Genomic DNA, 20,132 nt, shown 5'->3' on the forward strand with positions numbered 1-20,132 from the left:
GGACTCCCATATCATTTTTTTCTTTCATTCAGTCATGTCCAACTTGTCCAGGGACTACCTGGACAAGTTCTTGCAGTGTTCTTCTGAAAGCTTTCAAAAGTGGTTTGCCGTTGCTTCCTTCCTAGGACTGAAAGAAAGTGACTGGCCGAAGGTCAATAGAGCTAAACACATTCACACTTAAACAAACATCCTAGTTAGTAGGACAAAGGCAAAATGTTCAAATCCTAGTCTAGTGAAAAATTTTAACTATTATTCACTCTACCCAATGTTATTCATATAAACATTAAATTGTTAAACAAGAATACAAATGGCACACAGCTTCCATGATTTTTATTCAGTAAAGACCAATCCACTCAAATTTCTGTTTCCCAGCTCTGCCCCTGGCAGCTGGTAAAAATAGTGAGAAATTATTAACAATAATAATAATACGCTTGGGCTCCTGAGTTTTCCTCATTGGTGGAAGCTGAAAATTTAATCCAGAAAGCATCATAATCCCTTCTTCCTATCTAAGTTTCCTAATCTAAATTTATTATTTTTCCACAAATCTCTCTATTATGCCTACAGTCCTACTTTCTATGCACACATACATACAGATATAGGGAAGCAGGGGATATAGGAGACAAATAGGAGTGCAAATTAGATAGGAAAATTACATGAGGATTTAAAGTTAAACAACCTAATCCTCCATGACATTCTGTTGCATTTCAACAAAATGTGGACCTGGGGCATTATGAATAAAGACTTCTCTGCCCTGAATTAAAGCAATTTGCAGAGTCTTGTGGCACTGACGATTCTCTTTTTGTTTCTTCAATACCTGAGTAGAAGAACAGAATGGGTGCTAAAAATTCATAGCAGTTTTCATCTTATTTCCAGGTTATTACACTGTTTTAATATTTATGCATATTTGTAGCTATTGCATAAACCACATTGATCTTGGAACAAGTTTCAACATTCCCATTTCCTCTCAAAGCAGTAAAACTTACAAAACAGGTTTCAGTGCTTTGACTGCAAGAGAGAAATCACTTTGGGGCGGGAATGTAGCTGAGTCTTATTGCTTGAGGAAGCATACCTAAAAGCAGCAGTTCCTATAAGGAAGATGCAAGAAACTTTTCTTAGCATTTCTATAGGGAAGACAACATCAAAACAAGCCATGAGAATTAGAATTTTGAGCTAATTTTCTCCCTAGGAACAGGGAGAGATCTAGAAAAACAGAAGTAAAACTAGAAATAAAACAAAATTGTTCATTGTGACTGTTCTTCATCTCGACATCTTCATTGCAGAATCACAAGGATTTATAAAGTCAAGACAGTATTTCGAGCCCAGAATATCTCTCTGACAAGGTAACACCAAGGATTGTGGTGCTTTATCACCCAGCTCTAGAGGCATGAGCTGGTTCTCAAAAAACCTTGGGAATTCCCAAGGGAGCACAGGGCAACTGAAAAATCGACTGGAAGATCTGAAAAAGCCCTGGAAGAAAGAAGCCAGCCCTTCAATGCTACAGCATAGTGAGACCGCCAGGCTAGCTGTGGATGCATTTCTGGAACAAGGAGAAGCTGGCTATCTGCAAGTCATCGCTCAAGAAAAAGAACTACCATTCCTGTCCACAATGGACATGGCTTACATGAGCCAGCACATCCAAAGCATCCCAGAATCTCCAAAGAAGGGGCTAGAGGCAGGGCTCTCAAGAGCTGACAGCATGGATAGGGAATCTCTTCTCTCTGAGGTCACATCTGGGACATACTTCCCATTAATGACTGATACTGACCCCCCTCAACTGGAGCTGGGTTGGCCAATGATGCCTTCTGTCACAGTGCTCAACCGAACAGAAGTCAGCTTGTATTTCCAAAGGGACAAGGCAAACAGTGTGAAGGAGTTACTTCGATCTCTAATAAGCAAGGCCAAGACAGTAAGTAGAACATTTTAAAGGCATTTAAAAAGAGGAGACAAAGCTAATCAGTGTGGGTTTTAAAATACATTAAAAAAATTGAATTACTGGCTCCCATTTTAATTTTTTAAAAATTCTTACTCTGCATGTACCTTTATTGTACTACTTGCTGGATTTATTTTTATTATGTTAGCATGAGTTTTATATCTAACAAATGGTATATATGCAGAAAGAAATGAGCTATGCAGATGACTCTTTGTTCCTTTGTTCTTTGACTCTTAGTTTTCTGAGCTATGTTGGAACATGTTCGCAATAACAAGTGAACAGAACTGGCCACCTTTTATTTTGAAGACTGTTCAAAGAATTTTAAGAACAGAACATTGTTTGATGGCCCAATGATTAAGTCACATATTATTTGTTAAAATGAAATCATAGCAGCTTTAGAATTTAAACTTCACAGTTATGGAGCAAAGGAGTCTGAGCATGTCCTGGATATCTTATACAAAGATCAGAGGAGTAATATGCTCTTTGTTTTAGAACCAGAATTTCCATATTTTATGAGGAAAATGCTTATGACTGCATAATTTAAAGTAGGTATAGCCCTTAGGTGTTAGATAAAAATATTCCATAGACACACCTAGCTATTGTTCCTTCATTTTGGCAGCCCTTGCTACAGAGGCTGAGGCTTAACAAAGAAGTACTTTGAAGGAGTACTTTGATGAGCAATAAACATGGAAAACAATACATACAATGTGACTTTCCCAGGAAAAGTCTATGTATTAGAAGTCAGATTGCTTTTCTTTGTTTTCCGAGATATTTTCTTCAAAATCCAAATAGATTCCCCACTTTGGCATATTTTATAGAACATAGAACACACACATATGTATGTTCTTTCAGTACATCTGTGTGATTTCTTTTTTCTTTAGTTCAACTGTGTCCCATTCCCAGGGACTACCTGAACTAAGTCCCTGCAATTTTTTTGGCAAAGTTTTTCAGAAGTGGTTTGCCATTGCCTCTTTCCCACAATTGAAAGGAAGTGACCCAGCTGGCTTTGTTCTTAAGGTGAGACTAGAATTCACAGTCTCCCAGTTTCTTGCCAGATGTCTTAATCATTACACCAAACTGGTGTATATTTGTATAGAAATCATCCCAAAACATTCCTGTGTGAGTGTGTGAAAGCATATGTGGAAGGGAGACTGTTATATCAAAACAAATATTCTACTTTATTCATTTGTGTCCCTATTGAAATTATTTAATGGAAAATTGTAAGAGATGTGTAAAATTTGAATTTCAAATAGAGTTATTAGGAACTCATTCTTATCCAGATTAATAAAATGGATTTTCATTCAGTCAATGTTGGAAGATTTTGGGTAGTTAACATAGACTACTCAACAAAATTAGTTTAAAATAAAAATAATAAAAATATTATTTGAGGCTAATACTATACATTGCAACTAAAAGTCTGAGAATACTGCATAAAATAAGTGGGAAATTACTTTAAATATTATCATATAATACCGGTAATTATGTTTTGCAAATGGCTTTTTCTCAGAAATTCTGAATAATTCAAAACTAGATGAAGAAAAATGCCCAGTGGAAGGACATAGGGATTTTTTTCTTTTTGAAAAAGGCTTTCTGTATAAAAGAGGCATTTAGAATATATTTCTCCTATCCATTAATTTACTCCAACAAATTTATCTCAGATACACAGGGTGAGAATATGTGTGTGTGTTTGGGGGGAGGGGGTGTAATAGGGCTGACAGACATGCCTATCAAAACAAAGCAGAATAAATGCCAATACCAAAACCAGTACACTTGATGGATCAAATACTTATAGCAGACATGTCAAACACAAGGCCCAGGAGCCTACGAAGTGGTTTAATGTGGCCCACGAAGCCATCCTGGAAACAGTGAGGGAACGGCCCCCACTGCCTTGGCCCCAGCCCAGGCTGACTGGGAGCCAATGTACAATTTTGTGGTGGTCATCTATGCTGAAATATATTCAGTCTTAGGTCCACAAGGCCGTCTGGAAACAGCGAGGGACTGGCCTGTGCTGCGTTGGCACTGCCCCCTAGGCGCACGCTGGGGTGGTATCACCCTATGTGAGGAATGAAGAAATGCACCATTGCCTGGAAGTGGCCAGCACATGGCTCTGCCTACTTCGGACAGTCTAGGGACTGGGCAGCGTTGCAGTTCTCTTCAGATTCGTGCCACCTGGCTCAGCCTCTCAGCACTGTGAGGAGAGCGCCCTGCTGCCTGCCAAAACTGGGCAGGCTGGGGGCTGGGCAGCATTGCACAGGTAACATCGACTCTCACGCTGCTCATGGCGTGCCCTCCCCCAAAGCCCACCAAGCCAGATATGTGAAGTAGGCGAGGGCCATGTGCTGGCCGCTTCCAGGCGATGGTGCACTTCTTCATTCTTCACAAAGGATGACACTTCCCCAGCTGCGTTTCTTGCCTGTTTTTCTCCCTCCCTCATCTCAAATATTTTCCCACCACTCTGTTCAAAGGAAGGAAGGAAGGAAGGAAGGAAGGAAGGAAGGAAGGAAGGAAGGAAGGAAGGAAGGAAGGAAGGAAGGGAGGGGAGGGAGGATCTGAGGGAAGTCCTGCCTTAGTCCTGCCCTGCTGCCCTTTCACCCCCCCCTTGCCCCCTCCGCCTATCCTGGGGGGGTGTCTCCCATCCTATTGCTAAGGAAGCTTGGATACAAAGCCAGGTCTCCTCACATGGAGAGGGAGTGGGTCTCCCTCTTGACTTTGCCCTCATACCCATCAAGAGCAACCTGGCTAAGGAGAGCAAGCACAGCAGCAGCAGCCTCGAGGAGGAGGTAAGTGCAGCTGGGCAGCCCCTTGGGGAAGTGGGGCTGGGCTTAGTGCCCCGGGTGCTTGAGGGCTGGGCTGGGCATCTGACCTCCACGCCACCATCCAGCCCACCCGCATGGCCTGAGAGGAACAGCGAGGGTCTTCCAGTGGACCATGCCTTGGCACTTGCCCCGGTCCCATCTCCTTCTGCCAGAGACTCAGATCTGTCCCTCTCCTGCCCAGGCCCTCATAGGCACCCTTGATGCGAATAATGTAGAGCTGGCTATGCCCACCCAGTAGGCCATACGCACTCCAGCCGCGCCCACCCAGTAGGCCGCGCCCCCCCTGGCCACCCCCCCACCCCCCCCGAGGGCAACCACATTGCTGATGTGGGCCTCAATGAAATTGAGTTTGACACCCCTGACTTATAGGATTCTCTTTCTTAGCTAAATCTGGGCTGCTCTGTACATTCTTTCAGAGAGGGTGTGATCCCCAGAGGCAGGGAGCGGGCAGGATGCCTCCCAAAAGCTGAAATGCTTGTAAACTTTTGCTTTGGAGAAAGCACCGCAATCCTAATTTTTCTCCAGGATGTTTTGGCACAGATGGTAAAAGGCTGCCATACTTTAATTTGGTGTGATAGTGATTTTACTTTCTAAATGTAAACCATCTTCAGTCTTAGCAGACGGAATCGAAAGGCCTTAATGAATAGTTAGATAAATAAACAGGGTTTCATCAGTTTGAAGTAAAGACTATTCTCTGATAGAATCTGAAATCAAATCTTCAGAGCAGGAATGTGTAACTTTTTGCATACAGTGGGCACCTGTGGTTTTCTGAGAACATGGCACAGGAAAGTCTTACAAAATAAGAGGCATGAAAGGAACGGATAATGTCAAAATATTTATTTAACAGAAGGTAAACACTGAAGTTTTACTAGTTTCTGCCACTCCCACTAACCCAACTAGGCTCTCTCCTACTTCAGTTCACTCTGAGTTTTTCCTAAAAGGAGGTGGATAGGCATCTTCCAAACAAATCATATGGGTTTTAAAAGATGCCACTAGGGTCAGTGTAAAATACAGACACATGTTTTAAAGTAAGAACAATGTTTGAGATGGGCACTCTCTTTTATAGAATACTGACTTAATTTAAAAAAAATTCTAAAAAAACATAGGTAGGTCAAGAAACTTAAGCAACCTCAAATAGGATATTATGCACCACAATGGTGTTGTCGTGCCGTATTAGAAGCCCAAGAGTCAACAAATTGCCTAAATTATTCTTTGAAAAGTAATTAAAAGTAGTTCTATGTGGTTAGTGTGTTTGGAGTGGATAACTGTAGATCATTTTAAATTGCAAAAGAGATGCCACTTCTGAGTGCTCCAACTACATTTGAAGTTCCTTGCAAATAGAAAACAAGTACATTATAGGTCAAAGTTAACCTACCCTTTGTCCTTTGAGATGTTTTCTTAGTTGATAAGATTTTTTTCAACATAGGCAAATATTTAAAGTGAGATGTAAGGGTTAGGGTCTCTGGACCCCAAGGCAAGACTCTCAAAATCGAGAATTTGCTAGTGGGCATCTGGATTTTTGCAGCTCAGACATGGTATATCTATTTCCTTTCCTCTCATTCCTTTGCATTCCTGACTATCTAATTAAGTCTGTGGAAGGCAAAGGGCAACCCAGTGGCCTCTGGGCCCCAAGGCAACTGCTTCCCCATCTTTTACATCACTGTAATATGTTCAAAACGTTGCCACCCCATTCTGCTGTATTCGTAGCCAAGTTTTCCATCAACTCTTCATGGAAACGTTCTGCTGTCAGAGAGAAAGCAGCAGGAAAATGTAAAAAGAGTAGAAGGATGCCCTCCCAGTTTGTACATACACTTCATGGTAATCAAGATTTATAATAGAGATTAATTACTTGGTTCCTTCCTGGAATTCTGTCACCTGGAACATCATCATTATAAAATGTTAATGGATACGTAAAGCAATTATGGAACAAATCTACCAGTCTGTAACATGCAAAGTATCTTACATAAGGCATATACAGGGGTACGTGCCACTAGATTACAGCTTCTCACAATTCTCTGTGATGGAAAAGATTGTATATTGTATATTGTAAAGCTCAAAAACTCTGGAATGCAATCATGTGCCCATAACTTTCTCTGGATTCTCCATAAAAACAGAGTGAAGAAAGGAAAAAAGATTCAGAAATAATAACTAGTAAGGAAGCACGATGGAACAGTGTTTCAAAACTGACCTTCTCACTTTAGATGCTAACTGTTTTTGCCCTTCTTGTTTTATTTAAACAAATCAATAGTGCAATTCTATGTGTATTTACTCAGAGAAGCCTTGATGAAAGGTTAAAAAATTGCAGTTGGAATCACTTAAAAAGGGTCTTATATGGGTATATGGGTTATTTAATAGGTCAAATCCACTAATCATCTTTTGACAATGTCTTCTGTTCTACTCTCCATTTTATCCCAACCTACCTAAAATTGTGCAGGTGATTGCAATTGTGATGGATCACTTCACAGATATGGAAATACTCAGTGATCTGATAGAAGCTTCAAACAAACGTCATGTTCCTGTTTATCTGATCCTGGATGAAAAAAACTTGAAGGAGTTTACAGAAATGTGCAATAAAATGGAGGTTATCATGGATGATTTTTTGGTATGTTTTCAATCAGTTTTCGTTTTTCTTTTACTTAATGTCAATATTAAAATATGATGTAATGAAACATGAAAGTGAAAAAAGACACTTTTAAATCTGCTTTTATTTCAATCATTTTCATTTTCACTCAGATGAACATGGGTTGGTTGGTTCATCTAAGGCCAATAATTGAAATCCAAGGGCAACAACAACAAAAACAAAAACAATAGCAGTATAAGGTCTTCCTAGGTTTCTTGATAGACAATTGGCTGTTTGGGGATCTGTAATGATTCTCTTACCAAATATCAGTTCCAGGATGCTTTCTGAAGCATATTTACTGGGGTATGACATCAGTAATACACCTTTATTGGACGATTGTTGAATTATAATCCATTTTGCATGTGAAACAACATGGCTGAAGCATAAGGTGCAATTGGATGGTGCAAGTAAAAAAATTTAAATATCTACTTTCAAAAAATTATGTGCTGATAGATATCATATGCCCAACCTTTGCCTTTCACATACACATTGAACAAACAAAAGCCCAGAGCAAAACAGTGCCTGAAGTTAATATATGAACCTTATTACTGAAGGAAAGCAGTCAACAATCACAGATATCTGTACTTTTAGCCTTGTCTTCAGTATAAAGGAGATGAAAAGTACATTGCTTTCATCCTATTATTTTAAATGGTCAACTGAGGCAAAATTAAAGATAGCATAAGTCACATTTGCTTAAATCAAGGCTTGCCACCTTTAAATGTTACAAATGGAGTGAAATTTACTTCTGATGTTCAACAAAATTGAGAGACAGATGCCCTGGGCATGAGATTGTATTCAATCAGACCAGGAGAATCTACAGGTGTATGTTGTGTGTGTGTTGTGTGTGTGTGTGTGTGTGTGTGTGTGTGTGTGTGTGTGTGTGTTAAAAGAGTCAAAATAGCTATCACTTCCATTTACCCTTTATACTCTAGTTGCTTCTGTTTGCTGTTTCTGTTTAAAAAGGCAAGGGAATGTGTGCGCATTAACATTATTTATACCTGAGAGTGAAAATGATTGGCATATGCAAATGGCATCAATTAATTTTGTTATTAGGAGACTGCATTTTACAAACAATTTTAATCAAGTACGGTTGTTTTACACACAAACACACACACACATACAGAGCTCCCATACATGTGTTTGCAGGGGAAAAGGAATATCTGGTATTGTTTTTCTGGAGCATAGATTTAGGGTGGGAAGCGAAGCATTATTTCAGATTAGGATTTATGCTGCATATTTGTTCAGCCTGTTTTTGGTTGAGCAAGAGTTATGTTTAATTCAGGGATATCTTCCTCTTGGCTAACTATGGCATTTTCAATGTGAATATAAGCCTAACTACCAACTCCTTGACTTACAACAATTCATTTAGTGACCGTTCTAAGTTACAATGGCCCTGCAAAAAGTGACTTATGACCGTTTTTCACACTTATGACCATTGCAGCATTCCCCATGGTCACGTGGTCAAAGTTCAGACATTTGGGAACTGACTCATATTTGTGACAGTTGCAGTGCACATGGGGTCATGTGATCAATTTTTGCAACCTTCTGATAAGCAAAGTCAATGGGGAAGCCACAGTCACTTAACAGCTGTTTTACTAATTTAACTGCAATGATTCACTTAACAACTGTGGCAAGAAAGTTTGTAAAAAATGGGGCAAAACTCATTTAACAATTTTCTCACTTAGCAAGATAAATTTTGGGCTCAATTATGGTCGTAATTCAAGGACTGCCTGTACTCTATTATTCTGCAAGAGTATCTTATTCCATCACCCCAACCCCCGCCATATGGAACTTACTGTCATTTCATCTGTTATCAGTAAATGTATAGTAATTTTCCATTCTTCTAAAACAGGGGTAGGCAACCTTGGCTCTTTTATGACTTGTGGACTTCAACTCCTGGGAGTTGAAGTCCACAAGTCATAAAAGAGCCAAGGTTGCCTAATACCCCTGTCTAGAGCTTTCAAATATTGAAATAAGGGCTGGAAATTACTGAAATGATACCGGTTTCTAATTTTTCACCATCAGAGACTGAGCAGTCTACTACGTGCCCACCCACATATTGCTTAGTGCTTTCCAAGTACCCTATGCTACCAAATTTCATTTTTCTGATTCTTTTAATTAAAAATAATGGGGAAGCACACACGCTACAAAGTGAAGTGCCATCTTGAGCATAACCTAAATTTCCAACAACGTATCTAGGGGTCTCCTCAGCCCCCTCAACTTTCTTAGGAAATAAAATCAGATGGTGCTCAGTTTTCCTTCTGATAGATGGACATTTTGTGATTAGCTGCATCAATCTTAACAACCATTTTGTGAGAGACCATATCAAACTTGCAAAATTCCAAATTATGTCCACTGCTCCCCAATACATTAACTAATAAAACAAGGCAAATCGCTGGTCATGCCATTTGCAGTCATTATAGTTGATATACGTAATTTAGACTGCAATTTTATATCCATTGAAATTTACAAGAGGTTTCCGAGAAGAAATTATAAAAACAGGTTAAAACTGAGAGTTAACGAAGCATCAGTACTGGATTTTACAATAATATTTTTTTAACATTAACATAGTATTGATTTTGGTATGTTTCACAGCCATTAATTCCAACATTCACATTCACTCATAGGGTTAAAGTATATATAAGCTCTGCATAGAATGTCAGCAGTATTTTTTTTAATCTTTCATATGCTTTTCTTATTATTTTAGAATATGCGTATACGATCTGTAAGTGGAGATACATACTATAGTAAAGCTGGCAAGAAGCTTACAGGACAAGCCCTTGAGAAATTTGTGTTGATAGACTGTGAACAAGTACTTGCAGGCACTTACAGGTGAGATATTACAAGTATACTTCAGAATCATGTCATTTGCAAAGACATTTGTTTGTCTAGAGATTTCTGGGACTAATATGTCCTAATTCAGAGTGATTGCAGGGTATGGGGTTTTTTTTTAAAAAAAAGCCAAGACGGCAGAGTTTTTATTGACCTGTTGCAGCTAGCAACTTGATTTTTTTAACCATGCCTTTCAGACACCAGATTAAACGAATGTAGCAAATTATTTAAATTATTTAAATTACATTTATTTAAAATTATAGTGCTTTGTATCCTTCTGATGGGTCAGGTGTCTAAGGCTGTTCTAGTGCTTCTCAAAACTGTGTATCTTCTGTTTCATTTGAAAGGAAAGGAAATTTGCAAATGGTGAATGTGCTATTTCTAAATGTACAAAAAATGATATTAAAACATATACAAAACAAGTTCAGTTCTTTTAAACAATTTTTTAAAAATGTCTCCTTTAACAGTTTAGGAATCCAATTTTAAAAACACATTCTAACTCTAACTCTAAACACATAGTCTAATAATTTTCAGAGATTCTGAATTTTCATAATTTTCTAGTCAACTGAAGGTTGTAGAAGCGGAAATCTCAATAGTTGGAAAGAATATGCTTAGGGAAAAGTATTCTAGGATAAAAACCTATTAAGTGCTATTGGCATTTACTCCCAAGAAACAAGCACAGGAGTGCATCATACATTGCATACACACACACACCGGCACACACACATCCTTAAAGTGAAATAAATAAATCCCAGGGAATTTTGATCCCCCTAATTATTATATTACATGTTTATTTGTACTAGCTCCAAGGAACTGAACTGAGAGCAGCATATAGATAGTCCTTGCTTAATGGCCCTAATTTATTGCTAAGCAAACAATTACTAGGTAAAATATCACATGACTGCACTGCATAATCAGTACTCCTGATTGTCTTTATTAGGCCAGTGTCATGGTTCCAATAAATGAGACAGTTCAAACAAAATGCAGGCAATGCAAACATTGACAGCCAGGACATCAAGCTTCTCCTGCCCTGTTATGTTCACCTTCCCTTCAACTCCACCCAATCTGTCCACGAGTCTTAAAAAGAGCCGAGGTTGCCTACCCCTGACATAGTCCAAATCAATTTTTAAAAAATCAAGTTAAGGTCCCTATAAAAAGCTCATTGCCAGCATGTCCCATATCCGCATGCCACAGTTTTATTAACAGTTGGGCCCTAGTACCTGGTGAGGAGTCTTCACAGCCTTTGGAAAACCAACAGATTTGGGGCTGTGCATATCTCTTGGAGAGAGCATGACAAAGAAGCCATGCTTCCTAAAGCACTGCTTCACGGATAGGACCTGGAGCCTCTCTCCTCTTCTAGATCTGATGGGACAGGGGAAATCATCATAGGTTGTTCTATAAGTAACCCAGCACCATGTCATGTACGAGTTTAAAAGTAACAACCAACATTTTTAATTAGATATGGAAGCCTATCAGGAGTCAGTGCAGCTCACACAGCAGCAGTAATAGATTGGTGTACTGTGATGCACCCAATGCTATATGCGGCACTGCAGTTTGGACCAGCTGAAGCTCTTTAAGGGCAGCCCCATATATAGTGTGTTGCAATAGACCTACTGCAAGTTGACTAGGATGCATGTAATCATGAGCAGTGCCTCCTCACCTCGAAATGGCACACTAGACATATTTGTTTGAAAGCTCTCCTTCTCCAACTGCCCCGTTCCAGGAGAATCCCCAGATCATGAACCAACACTGCCTGGGAGAGCGTAACCTCATCCAGTCAGTACATTTACTTCCAAGTATCCCTCCTTTGCAAGAAATGATACAGCACAACAGCACAATATTTTATATAATATACTAGTTAACCTGCTGTTATTTTTGCCTTAGTTGCCAAACCTTTAGCTATATTTTGAAGGGAAATGATTTTTCTTCACTTTAACTGCAACTAAATCTACTTCCTTGATTGATAATGCACACTGCCTTTCCTCCACCCAGTCTACTTTTGACTCACCAACACAAATATTTCATAGCAGCTATACCCTTGTCCTCCTTCTTTACTTACAGAAAGCTTGCCAACTCCATACTATGTTACCATATTAGGTCATTTCAAAGTATCTTGGTATATGCAATATTTCATCCCAAAATAACAGCTTAAAAAGATTCCAGTAGGAAGTTGATAGTCGGATGTGCTGTTTTCAAGGGATTTTAAGATTAGATATCACTGATAATTTGATTAAAAATCTGCCAAGGATTATATTTTTCTGAGATTAATAAAATTATTTTTCTGTAACATTTTTAAATGCTCAAGAATTGAGTTATTTTGTAAGTCTTGTCTAAATAAGCGTGTCAAACTGGGTGGCTACAGATCTCCTCCTCTTGAGCCATAAATATGAAATCTATAATTAGCTTGCAACTAATTCCTTATTATTCTTATGAGTCTGTCATTTAAATGATTGTCTATAACAATTTAACTATAATAACTTGTTTGCATGCTCAGGTGTTACCTTCATTTATTGCCTAACATAATATAAACATACACACACAATAATCTAAGATTTGGATCATCAAACTGTTCCACTTATTATTTTCTCAATGCTTTAAAACAGTAATGCTGGTACACTGTTGTATTGCAGCAATAGTGCTAAAGATGTTCTGATAAACATAAAATTGTATTAATGTTGTAAATGAATATTATTGTCCAAAGAATTTTCAATATTTTAAATGTGCACAATTTAATTATATATCGATGTTTCATGGTGTTCCTGAATTCTTTTCATTTCAGTTTTACATGGCTCTGCAGCCAGGTACATACCTGTTTAGTGATGCACTTCAAAGGAAAAATTGTTGATGATTTTGACAGAGAGTTCCGCTGTATATATGCTGAATCTAGATCAGTGAATCGTCTTGGAATCCCCACTGCTGAAAATTCCACACCTTCTCCTTACAAGAACATGCAGAAACTTGAGCCCATTTTAAAACACGTTCAATGGAATGAGTATGAAGCCATCAGTCCGCCAAGCACCCTTTCAAATTCCAGCGTCGTGACCATCAAGAAATCACCATATCATAACCAATTAATTTCCAATGTATTCTGTGAAAAGAAGGAATTAACTCCAGGTGAAACAAGAAAAAACACTTCAGGCTTACTGGGACATAATGACTTGAGATACCAGCCCAGAGAGTTGCCAGACTCTAACTGCAGCATATTACATAAATTAAAGTCTCCACTCACTGATGCTTCCAATTTATTGAAGCTTAAGACATCTTTGCTATCAGTATCTTCACCGATATTAGCTGAGAACGTAGGAAATGGACATCTTCCTGAGAATGTGGGAACAAATGATAACAAGAAGTTCCTTTATACTCAACCAGTTGAAAATGCAAGCAAACTACATAAGGATGACAAACCAGTAACTCATGGATACAACAAATTAGAATTCATTAACAATCCCACTAAAACTGTAAATTATGAGATAAAGGGCAAAGTTTCTAGATTCCTTGATGTCTCTGAGGATACGCCAATGGAGAACAACAGCAACATAAATAGGAATGAAAAAAGGATGACTCTTGGTCACAGCAAGTTGGATCTGATTACCAGCTATAACAAATCAAAATCAAAAGTAGTTCATAGTCGATTTGAAATGTAATCTAAAAAACAATTTGATCTCAAGTCAAATGTGGATTGAAACTATAATAATACATCAGATTTAGCTCAAAAATATTGGAAAGCTTAAAGAAGCTTAATAAAGCCAGTAAAATAATCACATACTGTGCAAGAGATTTAAGATTGTTACTATTTACCTCTAGAGTTAATTTGAAAGGATATACATTTTGAACATTGAAAACATTGTCTGGTATTTTTGCCTCACGGACATCATGAGGATTCCTCATTCCTCATAATTTAGATTTCCTGAAATACTGGAGAGGCATGTTTGGAACAATGCTATTTCTCAGTTTAATAGCTCTGGGAGGAGAGAGGGAAAGAACATACCAATTTAAACAATTTGATGAACTATGTAAATAAAATTGTTATTATATATATATATAATGTACAGTACAAACAATTTGATTTAATGGGTTGGTAGAGAGGTTATAATGCATCTCTTTGATAAAAGCACACATCTCAATTGCCCACTGTGGATTATTCTGCAATTCTGTTTAAGACAGAACTATAAGAAATCCACATTTACCAAAGTAGCAGAAAATAAAGAACTGCAGAAATCATATTACATAATCCCTGACTTCCTTTTAATATTGCTGCTCATTCAGTTGATCAGTACACCATACTCAATACAGGGATCCAAATTACAGCCACTCTGATATAGGAAAAAAGCCCTCACTTGTTTCCTTCTGTTGCAAGCATGATAGAGATAGGAAAAGACCCGTCAAATGCAAATCTTAGTTTAAATCTCAAAACATTAACTATATGAAATTAATAAATGTAATCTCTTTGCCTCAACAAAGAATCTAAAAAGTGATTTGGCAGGTACAAAAGAAATGTTAATAATGTAATGATTGCATTATATCATGATAAATAACATAAATAGTATTAACCTGTGTCTTGGAATTTTGGTTACAAACTGGAAAACTAATTAAGATACATTGTGTTAATTTTGTTCATATATGTTTTACATACATGAATATATAGATCATTGTAATTCAAAATAAATGGTCAATCAGATTTTAATTTTACATGATCAAAGCCTAGCTCAATTTATTTCCAGCCTAATAAGTAACTTCAAAAGAAGAAGCCATTTTCTGTCCAGTCAAATTGATATTCTTGGAAGTCCACTGAACTCAAAGATGGTGTTCTTTGAATGCTTAAGTATGTGACAGAGTTAAAAATTTTAATTAATTGATCTTACTTTCTATGGAAAAACAAATTGTCATCACTGACATTTGTTATTTCTGAAAATCAAGATTTGATATGCTTCCTGAGGGAGTTTAGTTTAATCAAGATTTTTGAGATTTCATGAAGAAGTCACAAGGAAAGCTATGATTTTTTTAAAATAATAAATTTAACATTGTTTTAATCTCAAAAACTGGTAGTTCTGTCAATAGCAATTTAATGTATAAATGCCTTAAGAGAAGGACTCCTCTTTCTTTCTTCTTCTCCTCTCTTGCTCTCTTTCTCTCTGGTTAATCATAACTTTGACAATGTATAATTTGATGGTGCTTTTGGAATAAACAGCATTCTATTAACCACTATGTTATGATTTGTTTAACTATCATCTACCAAATAAAGTGGTAGATACTTTGAGGTAACCCAGCCAGTCCCAAGTCCAGATAAAGTGAGGAGGGTTGAGCATAGAGTTAGCACTCCTACCCCATAAAACTAAAAATTACTAAAGAAACAGCAAGCAAACTTAAAAGTCTGTAGTCATCGTAGCGACTGTAATGACCATGATGATCATAATCAGCAACAACAGCATGAGGGTGTCATACCGTGGTATGATAGCATTGGAGTAAAGCTGAAAGGATGTCCAACAGTTAATTCTATATTGATTTTTAGCGCAGAAGTTACAACACAAATTGCAACATGGAAAGTTCGATCTTTATATAAATGTGGGAAACTTGCACAAGTGTTATGCAAATTTGACAACTATGATCTTCATATTTTCGGCATTAGTTATACCAGCTGGACTGGGAGTGGTAGACTTAGCAGAGATGGGAAGATTTCTTGCCACAGTTGTTAAGGGAATCACTGTTGTTAAGTTAGTAACATGGTTGTTAAGTGAATCTGGCTTCCCCATTGACTTTGTCAGAAGATTGCAAAAGGTGATCACATGATCCCGGGACACTGCAAACATCATAAATATGAGCCAGTTGCCAAGTGTCTGAATTTTGATCATGTGAAAAACAGTCATGAGTCACTTTTTTCAATGCCGTTGTAACTTTGAATGGTCACTAAATGTTGTAAGTTGAGGACTATCTGTACTCTGTGGAAACTTCCAACTATTTCTCTCCAAATTCATTGTAAAAAGCAAACCTGCCTCCCAAATCATGAATTCACAGGTAGGATTCACACTGTGATAAGCCATTTTTTGTTTAATAATAGGGATACTATACTGGACTATGAAACTCTAGATCAGTGTTTCTCAACCTCAGTAGTTTTAAGGTGTGTAGTTATAGGCAGATGCATCCTTTTGATGCAGACTTTAAAGCACTGCACAGTCCTATTAAATTAGTGACTAGGAAATAATTATATTCATTATAGCAAATTTTAATTAAAGAACATGAACTCAAAACAAATTAGTCCACCCAATAATTTTTGGAGTATGCCCGATGCACATCAGTCCACATGCAGCTCTTGACCCAAAACAAGTGAACTAAAAGTTGTAAAGCCTAAGGCTATAGTCTGATCAGCATAAATTAATCCACATTTGAAATTAGCTGTCCTTTAACTTAATGGTTCCTGTCCATTTTCTCCTTTTCCTTTATAACTCTTATCAGGAATGAGGTGAATTTTTATTTGCATACAGTGTAAGCCTATTTTCACACAATACATTTATCTTTGATTAGTTCAAATTAAGGGATTACAGGGTCGAAAACAGGGAGTTTTAGTCATATAACCAATGCTGTAAGTCTGCATAACACACTGCTTTAACTGATTACTCAGTATAGTGAGCTAAAAAGTATTTGGCTAGTGTATACTTTAGTGCATCATGCAAACACAACTTCAGTTGTACTATATGAGGGTTTACAGTGAAAGTGGACTGTAATACAGTGGATTTCGCAAGCCAAAAAAAAATCCACCAAAATTTCTCTGGTATTTACATCAATGTATATTATTTGCACAATGAAGTAACTTGTGCTAGGAAGGTGCTGCAGATGACTTACTGTTTGATTTAAAGGGGCAATTGGGAATAAAAGACACCCTTCCCTCCAGCTAATAAGATTATCAAACTTACATAAATAGAACAACAAACTGCAGAGAGTATTTTTGTAGCCCAAACCTGTCTCCTCAGTTTGGCCAAGGAATGGCAAAGTTAGCACAACACATTTGATCCCAAACTAGTCAGGAAGATTTTAGTTTACTGTTATGCAAACTCAGCAATTCAAACCCAGCAAAAGGGTGTCATTCAGTGGATACTACATTATTCTGTGGCATTAGGAACAGCTCAAGTTCCCTTTCTGTTGAATGCAGGTCAAAAAAAAGTCCCTATAACACATAGAGAGCTTTACATGCCCTCCTTTGCACTGAACTACAATAGTTTTTTAAACCTGTCAACTAACCCAAATCAAACGTGCTTATACAAGGTTTGCACCAGGCAGTTTTTGCAGTACTCTGACACAGTAAGGGCCCTTTCAGCCACCTTCTCAATGATTGGTATGGAGAGTCATGATGGAGACAGAAAATAATGAGTTAGTTCCAAGTTAATTAGTTGTTGTTGTTGTTAGTTGAGAAGTCGTGTCCGACCCATCGCGACCCTATGGACAATGTTCCTCCAGGCCTTCCTGTCCTCTACCATCTTCTGAAGTCCATTTAAGCTCACGCCTACTGCTTCAGTGACTCCATCCAGCCACCTCATTCTCTGTCGTCCCCTTCTTCTATTGCCCTCAATCTTTCCCAGCATTAGGCTCTTCTCCAGTGAGTCCTTCCTTCTCATTAGGTGGCCAAAGTATTTGAGTTTTAGCTTCAGGATCTGGCCTTCTAAAGAGCAATCAGGGTTGATCTCCTCTAGGACTGACCGGTTTGATCGCCTTGCAGTCCAAGGAACTCGCAGGAGTCTTCTCCAGCACCATAGTTCAAAGGCCTCAATTCTTTGGCGCTCAGCCTTTCTTATGGTCCAGCTTTCACTGCCATACATTGCAACTGGGAAGACCATAGCCTTGACTATACGCACTTTTGTTGACAGGGTGATGTCTCTGCTTTTTAGTGTGCTGTCTAGATTTGCCATGGCTTTCCTCCCAAGGAGCAAGCGTCTTTTAATTTCTTGGCTACAGTCCCCATCTGCAGTGATCTTGGAGCCCAGGAAAATAAAATCTGCCACTACCTCCACTTCTTCCCCATCTATTTGCCAGGAATTGAGAGGGCCGGATGCCATGATCTTGGTTAATTAGTTACAAGTTCATATTAGTATATTTTACAATGATGAAGTTTCACTTCCAAAACAGTACCTTAGTTTTCATCAGAAACAAAGGATTCACACTTTGGCCAAGCATATGGTTACAAGGTGGTGAGGCACAACCAACTAGAATACAAAAACATTTTCCTATTAACATCATTTTCTCTTCCCCCATTTCATTGCTATTGCTGGTACCAACAATTCTCCTAGCAGAATTCTCTAAAAGGTTATCTGCTTTTCCCATTAGGTGTTAAACATAACACACACACACACACACACACACATTGACCAATACATAAATATCATTAACCACTATATTATTGTCTGGGCATATAAATTTATACACATGCGCGCATACACCCACACACATATATATCTGTATCTATATATGTCAAATATATAAATTGTTGTTTCATATATGTGTATTAAAAATGAGGAAGCTGTGTGGTTAAGTTTAATAAATGCATACACACATACATAATATACATTGTGTATGTGTCTGTCTGTATCTGAGTGCGTGTCATGTCTATGTCAGGGCTTTTCAACCAGTGGTACGTGTACCACCTGTGGTACTTTGGCACCTGGCAAGTGGTATGCAACCATCCTAGAAAAAGTGGTAGCGGGAGAGGGAATGAGCTGAACCAGTGGCAGCACTGCACAAGCCTGAGTGAGAAGGCTGGAGCTGCAGGGCTGAGCGGAAGCGCCAGGATCAGCGCCAGTCTCCAGCTGGAGCTCGGCACTGATACGGCTGTTGCAGCATCTCCAGGGTCTTGTGATTTATATTCAGATACTTGGCAACTGATTCATATTTATGATGGTCACAGCGTCCCAGGGTCATGTGAAGTGACCAAAACCTGCTGCAACCACCCAGCAGATGGGGGAGGGGAAATAAAAACCAAACACCCCCCACCCCACCCCCACTGCAAATCCTCAACAGAAATGCTCACAACAAAGAAAACCTCGGACAGGAGGAAGAGCACCGCTGGGCGGGCAGGCAGGTGTCTTGCTCGGCTGTGGCTTGGGGAGCGCTTTTTTCAGTCCCATTGTAACTTCCAACAGTCACTAAGCGAACTGTTGTAAGTCGAGGACCACCTGTACTTCCATCACTTTTTTCCTTTTTTTGGTCATCAAGTTTTTGACACCTTGCTAGGTGGCTGGTGGTACTCGGATGTTAAAGGTAAAGGTTCCCCCGCACATGCGTGCTAGTCGTTTCCGCCTCTAGGGGCCGGTGCTCATCTCTGTTTCAAAGCCGAAGAGCCAGCACTTGTCCGAGGACGTCTCCGTGGTCATGTGGCCAGCATGACTGGATGCCAAAGGCGCACAGAACGCTGTTACCTTCCCACGGTAGTGGTTCCTATTTTTCTACTTGCATTTTTACGTTCTTTAGAACTGCTAGGTTGGCAGAAGCTGGGACGAGTAACAGGCGCTCACTCTGTTACGCGGGATTCAACCCGCCAAACTGCTGACCGTCTGATCGACAAGCTCAGCGTCCTAACCCACTGAGCCACCGTGTCGGATGTTGCAATATCCTAAAAGTGGTACAATGGGTGAAAAGGTGGAAAAGCCCTGGTCTACGTATATGGTGTATGTCTATGTATATGTGATAAAAATCTAATCAGCATCATCATCTTTTTTGGCCGTCTGTGAGGAGTCTCTCCCTCTATAGGTGGAGTAAAAAGGCTCCACCCCCTTCGCTCTCATCCAGCGGCGCCCGGAGTTTCTTCAGTCCAGAACTGTCGCCTTACCTCATAACCCCTTCAAGGCCCCGGGATCGTTTCGCAATTTGGTGGGAGGGAGCTTCCGGGAAGAGAAGAAAAACCAGAGCCAGCGCCAGGTTGTATTCGTCCAATCAGCATCAACCTAGGCGG

General features: G+C 38.9%; 1 protein-coding gene and 1 long non-coding RNA gene across 4 annotated transcripts; one reads left to right on the forward strand and one right to left on the reverse strand.

Annotated features, from left to right (window-relative positions):
* The first annotated feature begins 1,071 nt into the window (after positions 1-1,071).
* On the forward strand, positions 1,072-15,391 carry FAM83C (family with sequence similarity 83 member C). The gene is made up of 4 exons (XM_083358049.1): positions 1,072-1,906; positions 7,181-7,348; positions 10,074-10,198; positions 12,978-15,391. Exons 1-4 carry the CDS (start codon positions 1,385-1,387, stop codon positions 13,840-13,842), a joined length of 1,680 nt encoding a protein of 559 aa, XP_083214175.1. The 5' UTR covers positions 1,072-1,384; the 3' UTR covers positions 13,843-15,391.
* LOC310637577 lies at positions 10,262-20,038 on the reverse strand. 3 transcript variants are annotated; one of them, XR_014491951.1, is made up of 4 exons: positions 13,428-13,479; positions 13,008-13,286; positions 11,419-11,560; positions 10,262-10,579 (listed from the first exon to the last, which is right to left on the reverse strand). It is a non-coding gene; the product is annotated as an uncharacterized lncRNA (long non-coding RNA). The 3 variants fall into 3 exon arrangements; XR_014491952.1 differs by lacking the exons at positions 10,262-10,579; positions 13,428-13,479 and adding an exon at positions 20,010-20,038 and having other exon boundaries at positions 11,050-11,560; XR_014491953.1 differs by lacking the exon at positions 10,262-10,579 and having other exon boundaries at positions 11,050-11,560.
* Between the last annotated feature and the right edge of the window lie 94 nt (positions 20,039-20,132).

This window comes from Vipera ursinii (genome assembly GCF_947247035.1).
Source record: "Vipera ursinii genome assembly, chromosome: 3".
Lineage (NCBI taxonomy): Eukaryota > Metazoa > Chordata > Lepidosauria > Squamata > Viperidae > Vipera > Vipera ursinii.

What these genes read in the sequence shown, in the direction of transcription:
- FAM83C (XM_083358049.1), top strand. Translation starts at nt 1,385, where the DNA reads ATGAGCTGGTTCTCAAAAAACCTTGGGAATTCCCAAGGGAGCACAGGG. An exon ending in TAATAAGCAAGGCCAAGACA is followed by an intron (nt 1,907 to 7,180) that starts GTAAGTAGAACA and finishes AAAATTGTGCAG; the next exon opens with GTGATTGCAATTGTGATGGA. An exon ending in GTACTTGCAGGCACTTACAG is followed by an intron (nt 10,199 to 12,977) that starts GTGAGATATTAC and finishes TTTTCATTTCAG; the next exon opens with TTTTACATGGCTCTGCAGCC.